This window comes from Rhamphochromis longiceps, linkage group LG14 (genome assembly GCF_057381845.1).
Source record: "Rhamphochromis longiceps isolate RC_006_pf linkage group LG14, R_longiceps_female_GT1.1, whole genome shotgun sequence".
NCBI classification, from domain to species: Eukaryota; Metazoa; Chordata; class Actinopteri; order Cichliformes; family Cichlidae; genus Rhamphochromis; species Rhamphochromis longiceps.
In genome coordinates, this window is record NC_140570.1 from 10,409,954 (window position 1) to 10,423,876 (window position 13,923).

At 41.3% G+C, this 13,923-nt stretch overlaps 1 protein-coding gene across 1 annotated transcript; it reads right to left on the reverse strand.

The window, feature by feature from the left end:
* Positions 1 to 6,604: 6,604 nt before the first annotated feature.
* Positions 6,605 to 13,163, reverse strand: LOC146653598 (TRPM8 channel-associated factor homolog). Its single transcript, XM_085380638.1, has 7 exons — positions 13,154 to 13,163; positions 11,303 to 11,604; positions 10,920 to 11,094; positions 10,553 to 10,647; positions 9,695 to 9,908; positions 7,505 to 7,741; positions 6,605 to 6,639 (listed from the first exon to the last, which is right to left on the reverse strand). Exons 1-7 carry the CDS (start codon positions 13,161 to 13,163, stop codon positions 6,605 to 6,607), a joined length of 1,068 nt encoding a protein of 355 aa, XP_085236764.1.
* Between the last annotated feature and the right edge of the window lie 760 nt (positions 13,164 to 13,923).

Below are 13,923 nucleotides of genomic sequence, written 5' to 3' on the forward strand. Positions count from 1 at the left end.
GGGGGGAGATGGGATGAGACCACAGTGGAAGGAGCAGGGGAGGACACTAAAACAGCTGGCTGTTTTAGTGTGGGAATGAAATTTGGGAAGAAAAAACGACTGCCTTGCGTGGTGAATTGTAAAGTGTCTGGAGCACCGCAAAGAGGAGAGGTACACAAAAATTACACAAACAGAAAAATGCATTAATCCTACTAACACATACACACATGCCATGAAGCTCATGAAGATCAAATAGTATTTTTAAGCATGCATTTCTGTTACCATCATCTTGTCCGGTTCACTTAGTAGGTTAACAAGTGATACATAGACTAGTGAACTAGTATTATTTTGGGCAAAAATGATTGAATCATAGCAGGGGTGAACAGAATGCTGCAGGAGGGTCAGATGAGTGGAGACTAATAGATTATTGAGTTTCTTGTTTCTGAAGTGTGGGGGAGGTCTTATCATGACACACATCTGGGTACATAGGGGGGAAAAAACTCATTATCTGATAGAATATTGCTGTTGTGTGAGGTGTGTGACTCGTGGATGAATGTTTTGGGGATTTACTTGACTGATGCATTTTCTTTTGGTACCACTTTGAACCTGCCAATTAGTTTTGTTTTTTCATCATTCTAAGAGAGTATGCTCAGACAAGTCCTAAAACTAGGCCTTCATATTTTTCGATTTTTAACAGTGCACTGAGATTTTTTGTTTGGCAATTTTCTCTTTTTCCAGCAGGCCTGCAACATCGGAATCGAAAGCGCTACACAACATGTTGAACAATCGCAAGTGAGCTTTTCCAAAATTAAAATGGGCTCAGGAGAAAGCCACTTATTTGGGACAATCAGAAAACAAGTCCCTGTCAAAAAGGATTCAGCGAGGTAATCCAGTCTAAATTTTCTTTTCTCTTTTTTTGAAATGGCGTCATTGCTGGCAGTAGAAACTTATTGCGTCACGAGAGGTTCTACTGTCAGCAAATAAAAAATGGGGACTGACTGGACTGACAAAAGCTTAACTTACTTGACACCAGTATGCAAGAATGCACCTCCACCTACACAGTGACAAAAGGGTGGATGTATGTATGTTTCTTTTTACAGGAGCAGAAAGGTCACACCAACAGGTTGCATGGGCTTTTGGGCCGTGCTGACTTAACCTTTTAATTGCCACTTTCCGTGTCTTTGTGAATTTACCAGCAGTGTGTTATTCATGACCTTGTATTGTTTACAGTGCAGAGGTCACTGTGAGAAAGTGTGCATACAGATGCGCTGCACTAACATCTACATCACTTTTTCCACAGCAGAGGGTTAATCGTGGGTTTTTCAAGAAAGTAAGTCTTCATCACTGGCTGGTAGTAACAATTAGTTAGCTCCAGCTAACAGCAGAGTCCCATGTAAATAATGAACCAGGTGCTCCCCATTTTGATAAATAAAAACCAAAATTTATCTCTGCCCTGCCCGTCGGCCTATCGTAGGAAGGAAAAATATATGTCAATGCTTTTGCATTCTTTCGGAAATGTAGCTGGGTAATTATGTCATTGGCATCGGTGAGCCACTGTCAATATGTGACATATTGAAATCGCATTTGAATTTGCGCTTGTTTTTTGCTTTCACTTTGCAATCGAGCGAACTGTGTATAGAGAGCGACAGCACTGACTGGTGAGTGATGATAATTTGTGCACCAATTCCTCTGACATCGTCTTATCAATCGTTAGCTTACTATGCAAACATGACAAGTGAAATCTCCCGCAGCAAGCTTAAACATGTGAGAGGTTGATCGCGCAGAGAATCGCTGAGCTTATGTGAGTGCCTCTGTAAAAGCAGCAGGACATATATTTTAGTTCTGCTGAGCCAAATAAGACAGGTCAGGGTGAAGAAGTGACAGCCAAAGAAAAGCTTACCACAAAACGGAAAAGTTATGACAAATGAGACTATAAGGCAAAAAGAAAGTGCAGCTTTATGGTTTCATGGACAAAATAATTTCTGTGGCTGCAATATGACGAGCTATATAACCAGGGCTGCACATAAGTGGTCCACAGGTGCGCATTCGCTATCAAAATAAATAAAAAAACGCGCACAAGATATGAAGTTGCAATGCGTGTTTGCGTACATAAGATTTTAAGGAGGACGACAGACATTTGTTTAGAACTCTTAAAGATGTCGAAGAAGCTCCTTTAAGCAATTACTTTGGTGTTCCTCCACCTCCAAAGAAATGTCAGAAGGAGTCCGAACCACAAAAGAAGCGCATATTCTCGGAAAAGTGGTTGCAGGAAGTGAGCTGGCTTCAAACAAATGATGAACGCACAGAGATGTGGTGCAGAATGTGCCGTGAAAATCCCACTCTAGCGGACAAAAACAGTGGCATATGGAGGCAAACGCGCGTTGCAACTTCTTATCTGGTGCGCGTCTTTTATTTTGACAGCTAATGCGGACCACTTATGTGCACCCGTGTAAATAACATAATGTTCTGCCGGGTGTGTTGTTGGTTTTCCCTCGAGTCGACAAGCGCCTTTGTTACTGGGACCAGTCATTTTAAGAAAGGCTCCCATTAGAACCCATGAGCATAGCTGGACATAGCATTTGCCTGGTGGGCCGCTGGCGATTTTTTGTTTTTATGGGCCGATGGATTTTTTTTTTTTTTTTTTTTTTTTTTTTTTTTTAGGGAGGGTATATGTAATGAAAGGTGTTGGATTGGCCAATTGGTCATGATCGACTCTGGGCTAGACCGAGGAGGCCGGATGCACCCTCCCCCTTGTTTAGCAATCACGTGATTTTCGCGCATTGCATGCCGGGAACTAGTGGCAAAACAATCAAGTACCGCGTCAAATGCAAGTATTTGCAGCACCGCAAAACGTTCATTCTCCGGTTCCAATGCCTTCTTGTTTTTTCTTTGCCGCACAAAAAAGGAATGTACAAAACAAAAGGAGAACAATGCCGGTCCATACAAAGACAGACTCGACGAAAAGACAAAGAAAAGATATGAGGAAAAATCAAAGGAGTGAAAGGGTCAGACCCTTACGAGCACACAGAGTGGACAAAAGACGTTAGCGTGCTGCCCAACTTTCACCACGCTCAGATTTATAATTATACGGTTCTTGGAGTGAGTGCATACACTCATGAAGTTTAGTAACTTCAGGTCACTGCAACAAGCCCAGGTACAGTTTACCGACGGATGGGTACAGGACCTTGAAATGCACCGTGTAGAACGAAAGACCATCGTACGAACAAAGGTAAGTTTACCAGTTTCACAAATCGTCGTCATAAATACACATTCGTTAACCGTTTATTAATATAACCTTTGAGCTCAACGGTAACTAATTAGTAGTGGAAATAATTTCTGGTAGCATTACAGAAATGTAGCAGTGACAATAATATTGTATGCTGTAATCGCAATGGACAATTAGTGACACAAAACAACTGTTTTATCCTGTGAATAAAAGTATATGTTTTCGTCAATGTACCATGGTAATAACAGAAGCGAAATGCAATATTGTGTCAGGACAATTCACTATTTATGCACAATAAATAAAGGAGCATAGCGCGACAATTTCTGTTCAGCGCCAGACTTGCTTGTAACCTATATCACCAATTATGTTAAGAAAAATGACGTATTAACTACAACAGCAGACTGACCTTTGTGGGAATGCTTGGAGCAGACTAACCTGTGAGCTGGAGTGTTCTGGGACGTTATATTTGATCTTTGAATGGCTGCAATCCAGGCCATCCGTCGCCTGTTTGTCACTTCGGAAACATGGCTCGAACAATTTCTCTTCAACGACGTAATCCTATAACAACCGATCTCTTTACCCGTCGGCTTCCCGTGGCTGTCATGCGACCGGCTATTGCAGTTAATAATACAACAGCTTATTGCCATTTTTTGGGTTTCTTTTTATCGCTGTGTAACTGAGTTCAATTGAAAGCCTGCATGCGCTAGTACCTCTTGCCGCAAGTTCCCAGAATCCTTTGCGGTTTTACCCCTGAATGACGTCACATTTTCAATCTTTATCCTGGTGGGCCGGTCTCTAGTCAAAATGCCCGGGCCGATTTTTTGTCCCAGTCCAGCTTTGCCCATGAGAAATGCAAGAAATGCATTATTGCTCAGTCTGCAATATCTTTCCCAGAACAAACACCAATTGCAAATAACATACTAAAAATAAACCTGAAAATCAGTTTAAAACAGCGTACTATGTTGCAAAGAGTGAACTACCACTGGCAAAATTTAGCAGTCTTTGCAAACTTCAAAAAACAAATGGCCTAGATCTTGGTTCCACTTGCCTCTTACCCGTGACTTCAGTGGAAATTTCAAATTCAGGATCTGACACAGACTGATTCATGTCCTACACAGTTCTTACAAGTTCATAGAAATTTCTGTTCAATTAGAACCAAGTATTTGAGTTGATGATTGTAATTTTTATACAATGTTGTAATTTGTTTTTCAACAATTTTTTGATTAATGTTTTGTTTCCTTTACAATATTATACTTTAATGAATAATATTGTAAAGGAAACAAAACAGGAAACAAAACATCAATCAAAAAAAATTGCTCTCTTTTTTATTTGGGCTACTTAAATTTATTTTGGGCTACCAAAAACTGAAGAGTCCCTGCCCGAAGGGCTACCAGGGATTTAGAAATTTCGCGAGCCCTGCAGATATATATTTTTTATTTTATTACTTTGTTGTTTCAGCAACATTAAATTTAAAAACTGTACTTTTGAGTTAAAATATATATTTATAATTTTAATAAATGACAAATTAAAAAGGCATGAACATTTTTTTTGTATCGAAAAAATATCGAACCGTGACACCAAAGTATCGAACCGAACCGTGAATTTTGTGTATCGTTGCACCCCTAACAAATAGGTATGCCAATAGTAGTGTGTTAAAACAGTCTCACAAACTCTGACTAACAGAATTTGGTGACTTTGGTGAACCCTCTAGAAAATGTAACAGTCAACATTTCCCAACTAACATGATCACATTCTTTTGTTTATAAAAGAAGTTATCGGATTTAACAGCTGAATGGTTTCATTCCAATATTACAATGCATTTTATATAAAGAACAATATTGATTAACTACACAACAAAAAAATCACTTAAACTTATAATCTTTGTTTTTCAGTCTGTAGTGTTCTAAGCTTCAGTCATACTGAGCCAGAGAGGGGTGATCAGTCCAGGAAGGAGAGCTATAGTAGCCGTTTTTTATGGCCCAGCCAGAAAGTCTCAGCAAACAGGTTCATCTTTCCTGTGTTGTCACGGGGAAGTTGTTTATGTGGTGGCAAGCAGTGAACGCTTTTTTTTCAGCATCCCAGCCAAAGGAGCTACAGAAGAGAAAACAGATGTAGGGATATCTGCGAGTGAGAATATCAATCCCATTTAAACAAGGATTATACATGTGTGTGTATCCTTCATGGGGAAACAAGGACAACATATGTGATGTCATGGTTGCCATGGCATGTTTTCTCAAGGCTACACTACTACCCCAACTCTCTGCCATTTTTCAATTGACTCACAGTAACACACCATCCATATGTCTCTTGTCACCTGACACACCTGACTCCCAGTTATATTGTGTTTACTCTATCCATTCTTTCTATTGGTCGCTTCCTTTTGCCACATTCAGTTTCCCCTTCATGCAGCTCTCCATATCACCTGTAGATGTCCTCAGCCTTTCTTTCTTGACCTGTCACCCGACTCTCACATGCATCTGTTCTACTGATCTTCCCACCCACTCACACACACCTATTGATACCTGCATTTGTCTTCAACAGATAATCTTCTACAGCACAGAAAAAAACGTGAGCTCTAAAGTTTCTTTTCAGAGCTGAATGAAAAAGGAAGTGTCTGAGAGGTATAATTCACGTTTATTGGTGTTTCAGTTGTGAGCAAACAAATATCAGTGTGAAAGTAAAGACAAAGGTTTGCTTAAATAAAGTCTGACCTCTGTATTATGAACCAGCATAATTCAAATGTGCAACAGCAGATCAAATGAAAGATGCAGTTTACTTACTCACACAAAGAAAATACACATCTTCCACATCCACACTCTTACAGTATAAACCTGTAGAAAGTCCCTTGTATTCTTTTGAATATTAATTTCTTTATAAAAATTCATTTTACATAAGGAAAGGGTTGCAGTGCAAGTAAAAGAAACCGAAACAGGTTGGCAAACAGAAACCAAGAGCAAAACAGAAACATAATGCATAATGCATTGTATTTCTTTATAGAGAACAAATGATTGAAATGTATGCTATAGTAGTGCAATGCCTTGGTATGATTTCAGCCCAGAACATGTATAACAAGTCATATTTCCTGCTTGTATCTTCACATCAACTATGAAATAAAAGCAAAGATGCCACTCCTTATACCATCAAAAGTCTAGTCTACCTGGCAGTAAGTGGAAGCCTAATGTACTTCCCCTCGGGAACATGAGAATCACAAACCAGTTGCAATACTGAATTCAAACCCTGCAACCTCAGTACATCATTTCTTTTTTTCTATTCAGATACTCTAAATGTTGTTAAAACAAAACATTTACCAAGTGTGAATAGTGGCAGAATGCCCGAACTCCCCAGCAACCTTCACCACAGCTCATCTGAGCTTTCAAGTGGGTTGTTGGAGCAGAGCATCTACAGGCTGGACAGCAGCTGCCTCCTATTCACACCTACATGGGTGACATGAAATTGAAGCCCAGCAAATCTTGGAGCTTATCTTTTGCAGGCTATCCATGTAATATCCACTCCAGTGCTGGCAGAGCAATCAGTCAAACATTCAGGGCAGTGATAGAATGGGAGGTTTAAAGACTCAGACCATATTGACTAACTGAGGAAGAAACGCCTTGTTGTCATAGATAGAACCTGCTACTCTCGCAAATTCAAAAAATACGGTGTTGGCAGTTCGTATTACTCTCCCATTTGTTGTGGCTTTCAACACTCTGTGAGGTTCCGATCACAAACATATAGACATAGCAGCCGATGCAGAACAAGGTGTACCTAGGTATTTCATGTAGAGGTGGGTTGCAGAGGACAACAATCGGGTCCCCGAGAAGAAAATGTGGATTCAAGCCATCACTATCAGAAGCTGATGAGTGAAGCAGTAATTGGCTTTGGAAGGAAAGGAAGTACACCAAATGGGCTGCAAGATGTCTGACATGAGGGGTTGAAGCAGAGGGAGCAGACTTGGGATGGCAGGTATTCAACTTGAGCTTTCAGGAGAGTCCACACTGATTTCTTGGTTGGTTACTGTTTTCTTCTTCTGAGTCTGGCTTCCTGTTCCCAGTGACTCCATCCCAAGCAAATAAGAATGAATTACTCAATTAAAACAATTAATTCCTTCAAAGGAGTGTTAGCTGTGTTAGGAGCTAACACTCCTGAGTGTTAGGAGTGCCAGCTGGTCCAAAGACTGGTCCACATGTAACCAGTCAGTCACCCAGCGTTTTTTTGGTCAGGCCTTATGTTCTTGGGAGTCTCTAAGAACAAGCAAATAAGTGCAATGTGTGTACTGTACAACATGAGGCACAATGCACTTACCGTGAGAAATCTGCACATCTGCCACAAAGCGCTCCTTGCGGGGAAATTTGTGTGGTTTGGCAGCCAGATCTGCAATGGCCCTCATCATTTCATCCCACAGAGCAGCCAGCTCATCTGGGCGCTCCAGATCCCGAACAACATCTGCTGGTATGGTGAGAATAATGTTTTCAAACTCCAACTCTGCCCAGGGTGAAGGAGCCGTGCGCAGCATTAACCACTGAGCTGCAGTTGTCACACCTGAAAAGAGCAAAGAGAGGAGTGGATCTACTAAAATGCTTCAGGCTATAACATATACAGGGAGTGCAGAATTATTAGGCAAATGAGTATTTTGTCCACATCATCCTCTTCATGCATGTTGTCTTACTCCAAGCTGTATAGGCTCGAAAGCCTACTACCAATTAAGCATATTAGGTGATGTGCATCTCTGTAATGAGAAGGGGTGTGGTCTAATGACATCAACACCCTATATCAGGTGTGCATAATTATTAGGCAACGTCCTTTCCTTTGGCAAAATGGGTCAAAAGAAGGACTTGACGGGCTCAGAAAAGTCAAAAATAGTGAGATATCTTGCAGAGGGATGCAGCAGTCTCAAAATTGCAAAGCTTCTGAAGCGTGATCATCGAACAATCAAGCGTTTCATTCAAAATAGTCAACAGGGTCGCAAGAAGCGTGTGGAAAAACCAAGGCGCAAAATAACTGCCCATGAACTGAGAAAAGTCAAGCGTGCAGCTGCCAAGATGCCACTTGCCACCAGTTTGGCCATATTTCAGAGCTGCAACATCACTGGAGTGCCCAAAAGCACAAGGTGTGCAATACTCAGAGACATGGCCAAGGTAAGAAAGGCTGAAAGACGACCACCACTGAACAAGACACACAAGCTGAAACGTCAAGACTGGGCCAAGAAATATCTCAAGACTGGTTTTTCTAAGGTTTTATGGACTGATGAAATGAGAGTGAGTCTTGATGGGCCAGATGGATGGGCCCGTGGCTGGATTGGTAAAGGGCAGAGAGCTCCAGTCCGACTCAGACGCCAGCAAGGTGGAGGTGGAGTACTGGTTTGGGCTGGTATCATCAAAGATGAGCTTGTGGGGCCTTTTCGGGTTGAGGATGGAGTCAAGCTCAACTCCCAGTCCTACTGCCAGTTTCTGGAAGACACCTTCTTCAAGCAGTGGTACAGGAAGAAGTCTGCATCCTTCAAGAAAAACATGATTTTCATGCAGGACAATGCTCCATCACACACGTCCAAGTACTCCACAGCGTGGCTGGCAAGAAAGGGTATAAAAGAAGAAAAACTAATGACATGGCCTCCTTGTTCACCTGATCTGAACCCCATTGAGAACCTGTGGTCCATCATCAAATGTGAGATTTACAAGGAGGGAAAACAGTACACCTCTCTGAACAGTGTCTGGGAGGCTGTGGTTGCTGCTGCACGCAATGTTGATGGTGAACAGATCAAAACACTGACAGAATCCATGGATGCCAGGCTTTTGAGTGTCCTTGCAAAGAAAGGTGGCTATATTGGTCGCTGATTTGTTTCTGTTTTGTTTTTGAATGTCAGAAATGTATATTTGTGAATGTGGAGATGTTATATTGGTTTCACTGGTAAAAATAAATAATTGAAATGGGTATATATTTGTTTTTTGTTAATTGCCTAATAATTATGCACAGTAATAGTCACCTGCACACACAGATATCCCCCTAAAATAGCTAAAACTAAAAACAAACTAAAAACTGCTTCCAAAAACATTCAGCTTTGATATTAATGAGTTTTTTGGGTTCATTGAGAACATGGTTGTTGTTCAATAATAAAATTATTCCTCAAAAATACAACTTGCCTAATAATTCTGCACTCCCTGTATAAAAAAGGACTAGGGGTTAGCTAGCTTTAACTTAAAGTTAGCTAATGTCCCATACTAGATAAATTACAAACTTGTGTCACATCAAGATCTACAGAGACAAATAACGACTTTATAATGATGAGGTTTCATAGATAACAATGGTCCACAGGAAATTAATGCTCATGATATAAATCACAGTCTTTTCATTTTATACAGTACATTATACATTATGACGTACACAATTATTGTTCAGTTAGTAGCTTTGATTAACAGTTAAGAAACCCTGTTTCACTGTTACTTGGAGACACACTTGGATAAACACATATTACAGTTCTATCCACCACAGACTCACCAGACTTGTAATATGGAGCAGGTACAGCCATCTGCACTATGACCTCCAACCCCTTCACTTGTGTTTTGGGTGGGGCCACCAGGTAAATGAGTCCTCCCCACAGGTTCCAAACCTGTATCATCTGTGCAGTGACAGGAAATCGCTCATGGACAGATGGTGGTCTCTTCAGCTCGTCATTATGATGCAGTGAGTCAGTTTGACATCCTATCTGAATCTGCAGAAGAAAAGGAAAATGCATTATTAGCATGTGTTAGTTAACTGAATAGGTGCCAGAAACTGCAGTCTCTCTCTTTTTTAAGCCTTAGATTTTGGACCATTGCCGCATTGCCTGATAGGAATCTCCCTGCCAAATCTGATCTTTCTACCAAATTTTTTTTTACATTTTTAAAGTAATTATAACTGCAGTTATGTTTTTGTATCTGCGTGACCTTGTTAAATTGGGTAACTTGACTCTGTCTCATCCCAATATGGTCATTTGCAATTAAAAAAAAAACCCCAACATGATTGTAGCCAGAGTACTGAAGTTGAGGCTTTAAGCTTTAAAACCAGTGGGTGATGTCACCCACCCATTAGATATAGGTGGATTGATATTGAAGGCTGAGGCATGCCATATCATTATACTGCTGGGGGCAGTCTAGTGGGCTTGACTGGAATCTCAGCTTATACTTATGATGGTCTATAATCTTCAAAGTATCACATCAGGCTAGAAAATGCATATTTAAAATAAATAATGAGAATAAAATATTGTGGACCCCAACCTTTAGGAGGCATCCCGATTAGATGCCTCCTGAGGACAGAGACTTACATGGGGTCAGCATTATCACTGAAATTAAAATCAATTGACTTCATATGCTGTACCTTCCAATCCTTGTTGACGATCTGAGGTGGTATAGCGATGTAGGTCTTCATACCAGGAGAGAGGTAGAGACCTGTGCTGATCCACTCTTCCCCATCTGAAACACAATTATGTTTAAAAAATAAAACAACACAGTCAGGGACATTTGCAGGTATAAAATCAGTATTTTAAAAACTGTATTTCACAGTTTTCAGTGTCTACAGTGAGGTTCACAGATTAAAACTGTGTAACATTAAGTAACAAACATTGCTGCATCATGGTTAACATTGCTATGTGATTCAAATGTGTTAGCAAAACAATAACCACTGTACACATATTGTAAATTGTAAACTTATAACCAGTTCACATAACACAGCGGAGAGATCTGACCTGCTGTATTGACATCAACCTTGATCCGGTGGTTATAGACAACAGGCATCATTGGGTTGTCCTTAATGAGGTAGGGCAGGAGAGCGTCAGGGTCTGAGGAAACCTTATATACCTGGGTACCCACAGCGAGGAGGAGGTGGTCTTTGGGACTCTTTACAGGGCAGCTGTCACTCACCTTGAAAATGAATAGTGAATGTTATAAAAATTATCTTTCGCACATTATCACAGCATCTGCAGCCAAAAAAAAAAAACTACCAAAACCAAACATTCATAGATTGGGCAGCTGTCAGTCATTGATCACTTATAGCTGTGAGAAGTCAACAGCACTGTTTCATTCTTTTGGAATTTTTTTTTAAGATGATCATATTATGTTGTCTACTCACTTCTGGCAGGCCTGATGTTATTAATATATCCGTGAGTGTGGCCAAAACTTGTCTGTAGTGGGAGGAGTCATGGGCTTTCATCTGCAAGTAGACGTTGCAGTCGTTGCCCAGCTTTTTCAGATATCTCTCCTCATGCTGGCTAAGTTCTTCACCTGTAGTCACATGGGCAGCGAAGCGGTTTAGAAGGTGGCGGAAGTGGTAGCTGTCTTTAATAGCCTGGCTGGGTACAGGGGCTTTGTATGATCCTCCTCCGATTGTTGCTCCCAACAGGCTCAATCCCATTTGGTTCAGGATCTTGTTCCCTGGAAGATATTAAAGCAAATCTGACTTAAAATACTCTCGTTTACTGTTGGAAGTGTAATGACTTTGGTTTTTTCATTAAACTGCAGAAGGTTGTTTTTTTTTGCCCAAGATGTGCCACCTTATCATCACTGTAGGCTATTAGAGCTCTGTATGTATATAATAAAAGAGCTTTGTGATGTTTTTATGAGCAATCATGGCTTGTAGTGTAAAATGATTTAAATGATACAGGCAAACTATAAAAACACTACCAGAAATTTTGAGTTTGAAAACAAGCCCAAAAATATTTTTTCACATTTAGTGACTCATGTATACCACATACAGTTAGGTCCATAATTTGTTGGACAAGAGAAGACTCCAACTGTCAGTTTCAAGAGGAAAAATGCATGGTCCATTCTGGCCGTGAATAAGCTTTTTAGCCTTGCAGGACTTCTGGAAACAATGCTGGGTCAATAATAATAATAATTAGTAGTAGTAGTAGTATCAGTAGTAGTAGTAGTATCATTTCCTCAGGGCAGTCACCCGTAAACTGTGCGAGTGACTCCAGCAGATTCCAAGACCAACATCCGAGATCTCTATCAAGAAGTGTACAGTCCAGGAAGCACCAAAGATACTGTGCAGAATACTTAATCTCTTAGTAGAGAGATTAGAGGAACCGAGCTTGAAAGATAAAGTATGTCAGCAGAGTGAGTGGTATTTTGAACTGACACCACTGTAATGTTACTTTGGTGACTTATTGGCCCACATACACCTACATGATTACCAGCCAGCAATAAATGTCCTAAAAGGAAGGAAATCTCAGTCTTGTATCCTGACCAGCACTCAGGGGTAAGTATTGACAACCCTCGAGTGCAAAACAGAGCTCTTATTCCTCAATTCCTCATTTTCATGTCTGATTTCCTGGGAAACAGCACAGCGATATGTGTGTGTAGCTTTCTATCATCCAGAGCTTTAAAAAAATAAAGGCAACTGGATTTTATTTAAGTTTGTGGAGATGTTTTAGCTCTTATCATGATGCATTTTCAGTTCTAAAAACTACAGTTGGAGAGTCCCAGGTACTTAACCTCTAGTGGGGGTTTTCTGCTTTGGAGGTGGAAGTAAAGGTTGCTGACCCACTGTTGATTATGTGAGTCATTAAATGAGCCAAGGTGTGAAAAAAGGCATGGGTCCTTACCATCACTAGTCGTTAAGGGTGAAACCACTGTAAAGCCTTGCCTAACTACATCATGTAACCATTTTAGGTCAGATAGGACAAGATGTGAGTAGTGTGAGTTCACTTGGTACATAGGTTGGTCTATGTAAGGGATTTGGGGAAACTAGGGGACTATAGGAACGACCTCCACTTTAACCTGAGACGCAGACAGACTGAATCTCACACTGGTTCCCAGGAGTTTGTGCCTTCGTTCTACACTCAAGGACATGGACCTGAAAAGATCTTATGGGAAGCACAGAAACAGCTCCTGAGTAAAAGGATAGGATGGGTCCATTTCACCATAGATGCACTCCGAAACAAGATCAGCCAGACCCTGAAGGAATTTAGAACATTCTTACCATCCTCCATTGTAGAAGAAGTTTCAAAGTTGATGGACAAAGGTCAGTTGGTACAACACATCAAAGGCCAAAGACAAATCAGGATTAAGCTTTCAGCAACCTTCTCTAGTGCAGGAAAACTCACCACCAGGTGGTGATCAGTTGACAGCTCGACTCCTCTTTTCACCCGAGTGTCCAGAACATATGGCCACAGGTCTGGTGATATAATTATAAAATCGATCATTGACATTCCCCGACCCAAAAGCACAGGGAACAAACCTTCTTTTCCACCAGGAGAAACACCAACGTACAGGCAGCAAGCCAAGGGGATACAGATACCCACCCCAGCCCACTGCGTCTCACCAAGGGCAACTCCAGACTGAGACAGAGTCCAGCCCTTCTCCAGGGGTCTGCTTCCAGAGCCCAAGCCATGCTTTGAGGTGAGCCCGACTATATCTAGCCAGTACATCTCAACCTCACGCACTAACTCAGGCTCCTTCCCCACCAGAGAGGTGACATTCCATGCCCCAATCACTAGTTTAGGTAGTGGGGGATCAGTCCACCAGGGCATCCACTCCTGGCCACTGCCCAACACACATTGCACCCGACCCCTACAGCATCTCCTGCTGGTTGTGAGTCTACAGGACAATGGGCCGATGTCCCTTTTCTGGGCTCTGTCTGGCAAGGCTACATGGACTAAGGCCTAGCTGCCAGATGCTTGCCTTCAGGCACCCTTCCCGGGCCTTGCTCCAGGGCGGGGCTCTGGAATTCTCTGCACTGGAAGCTGGGAA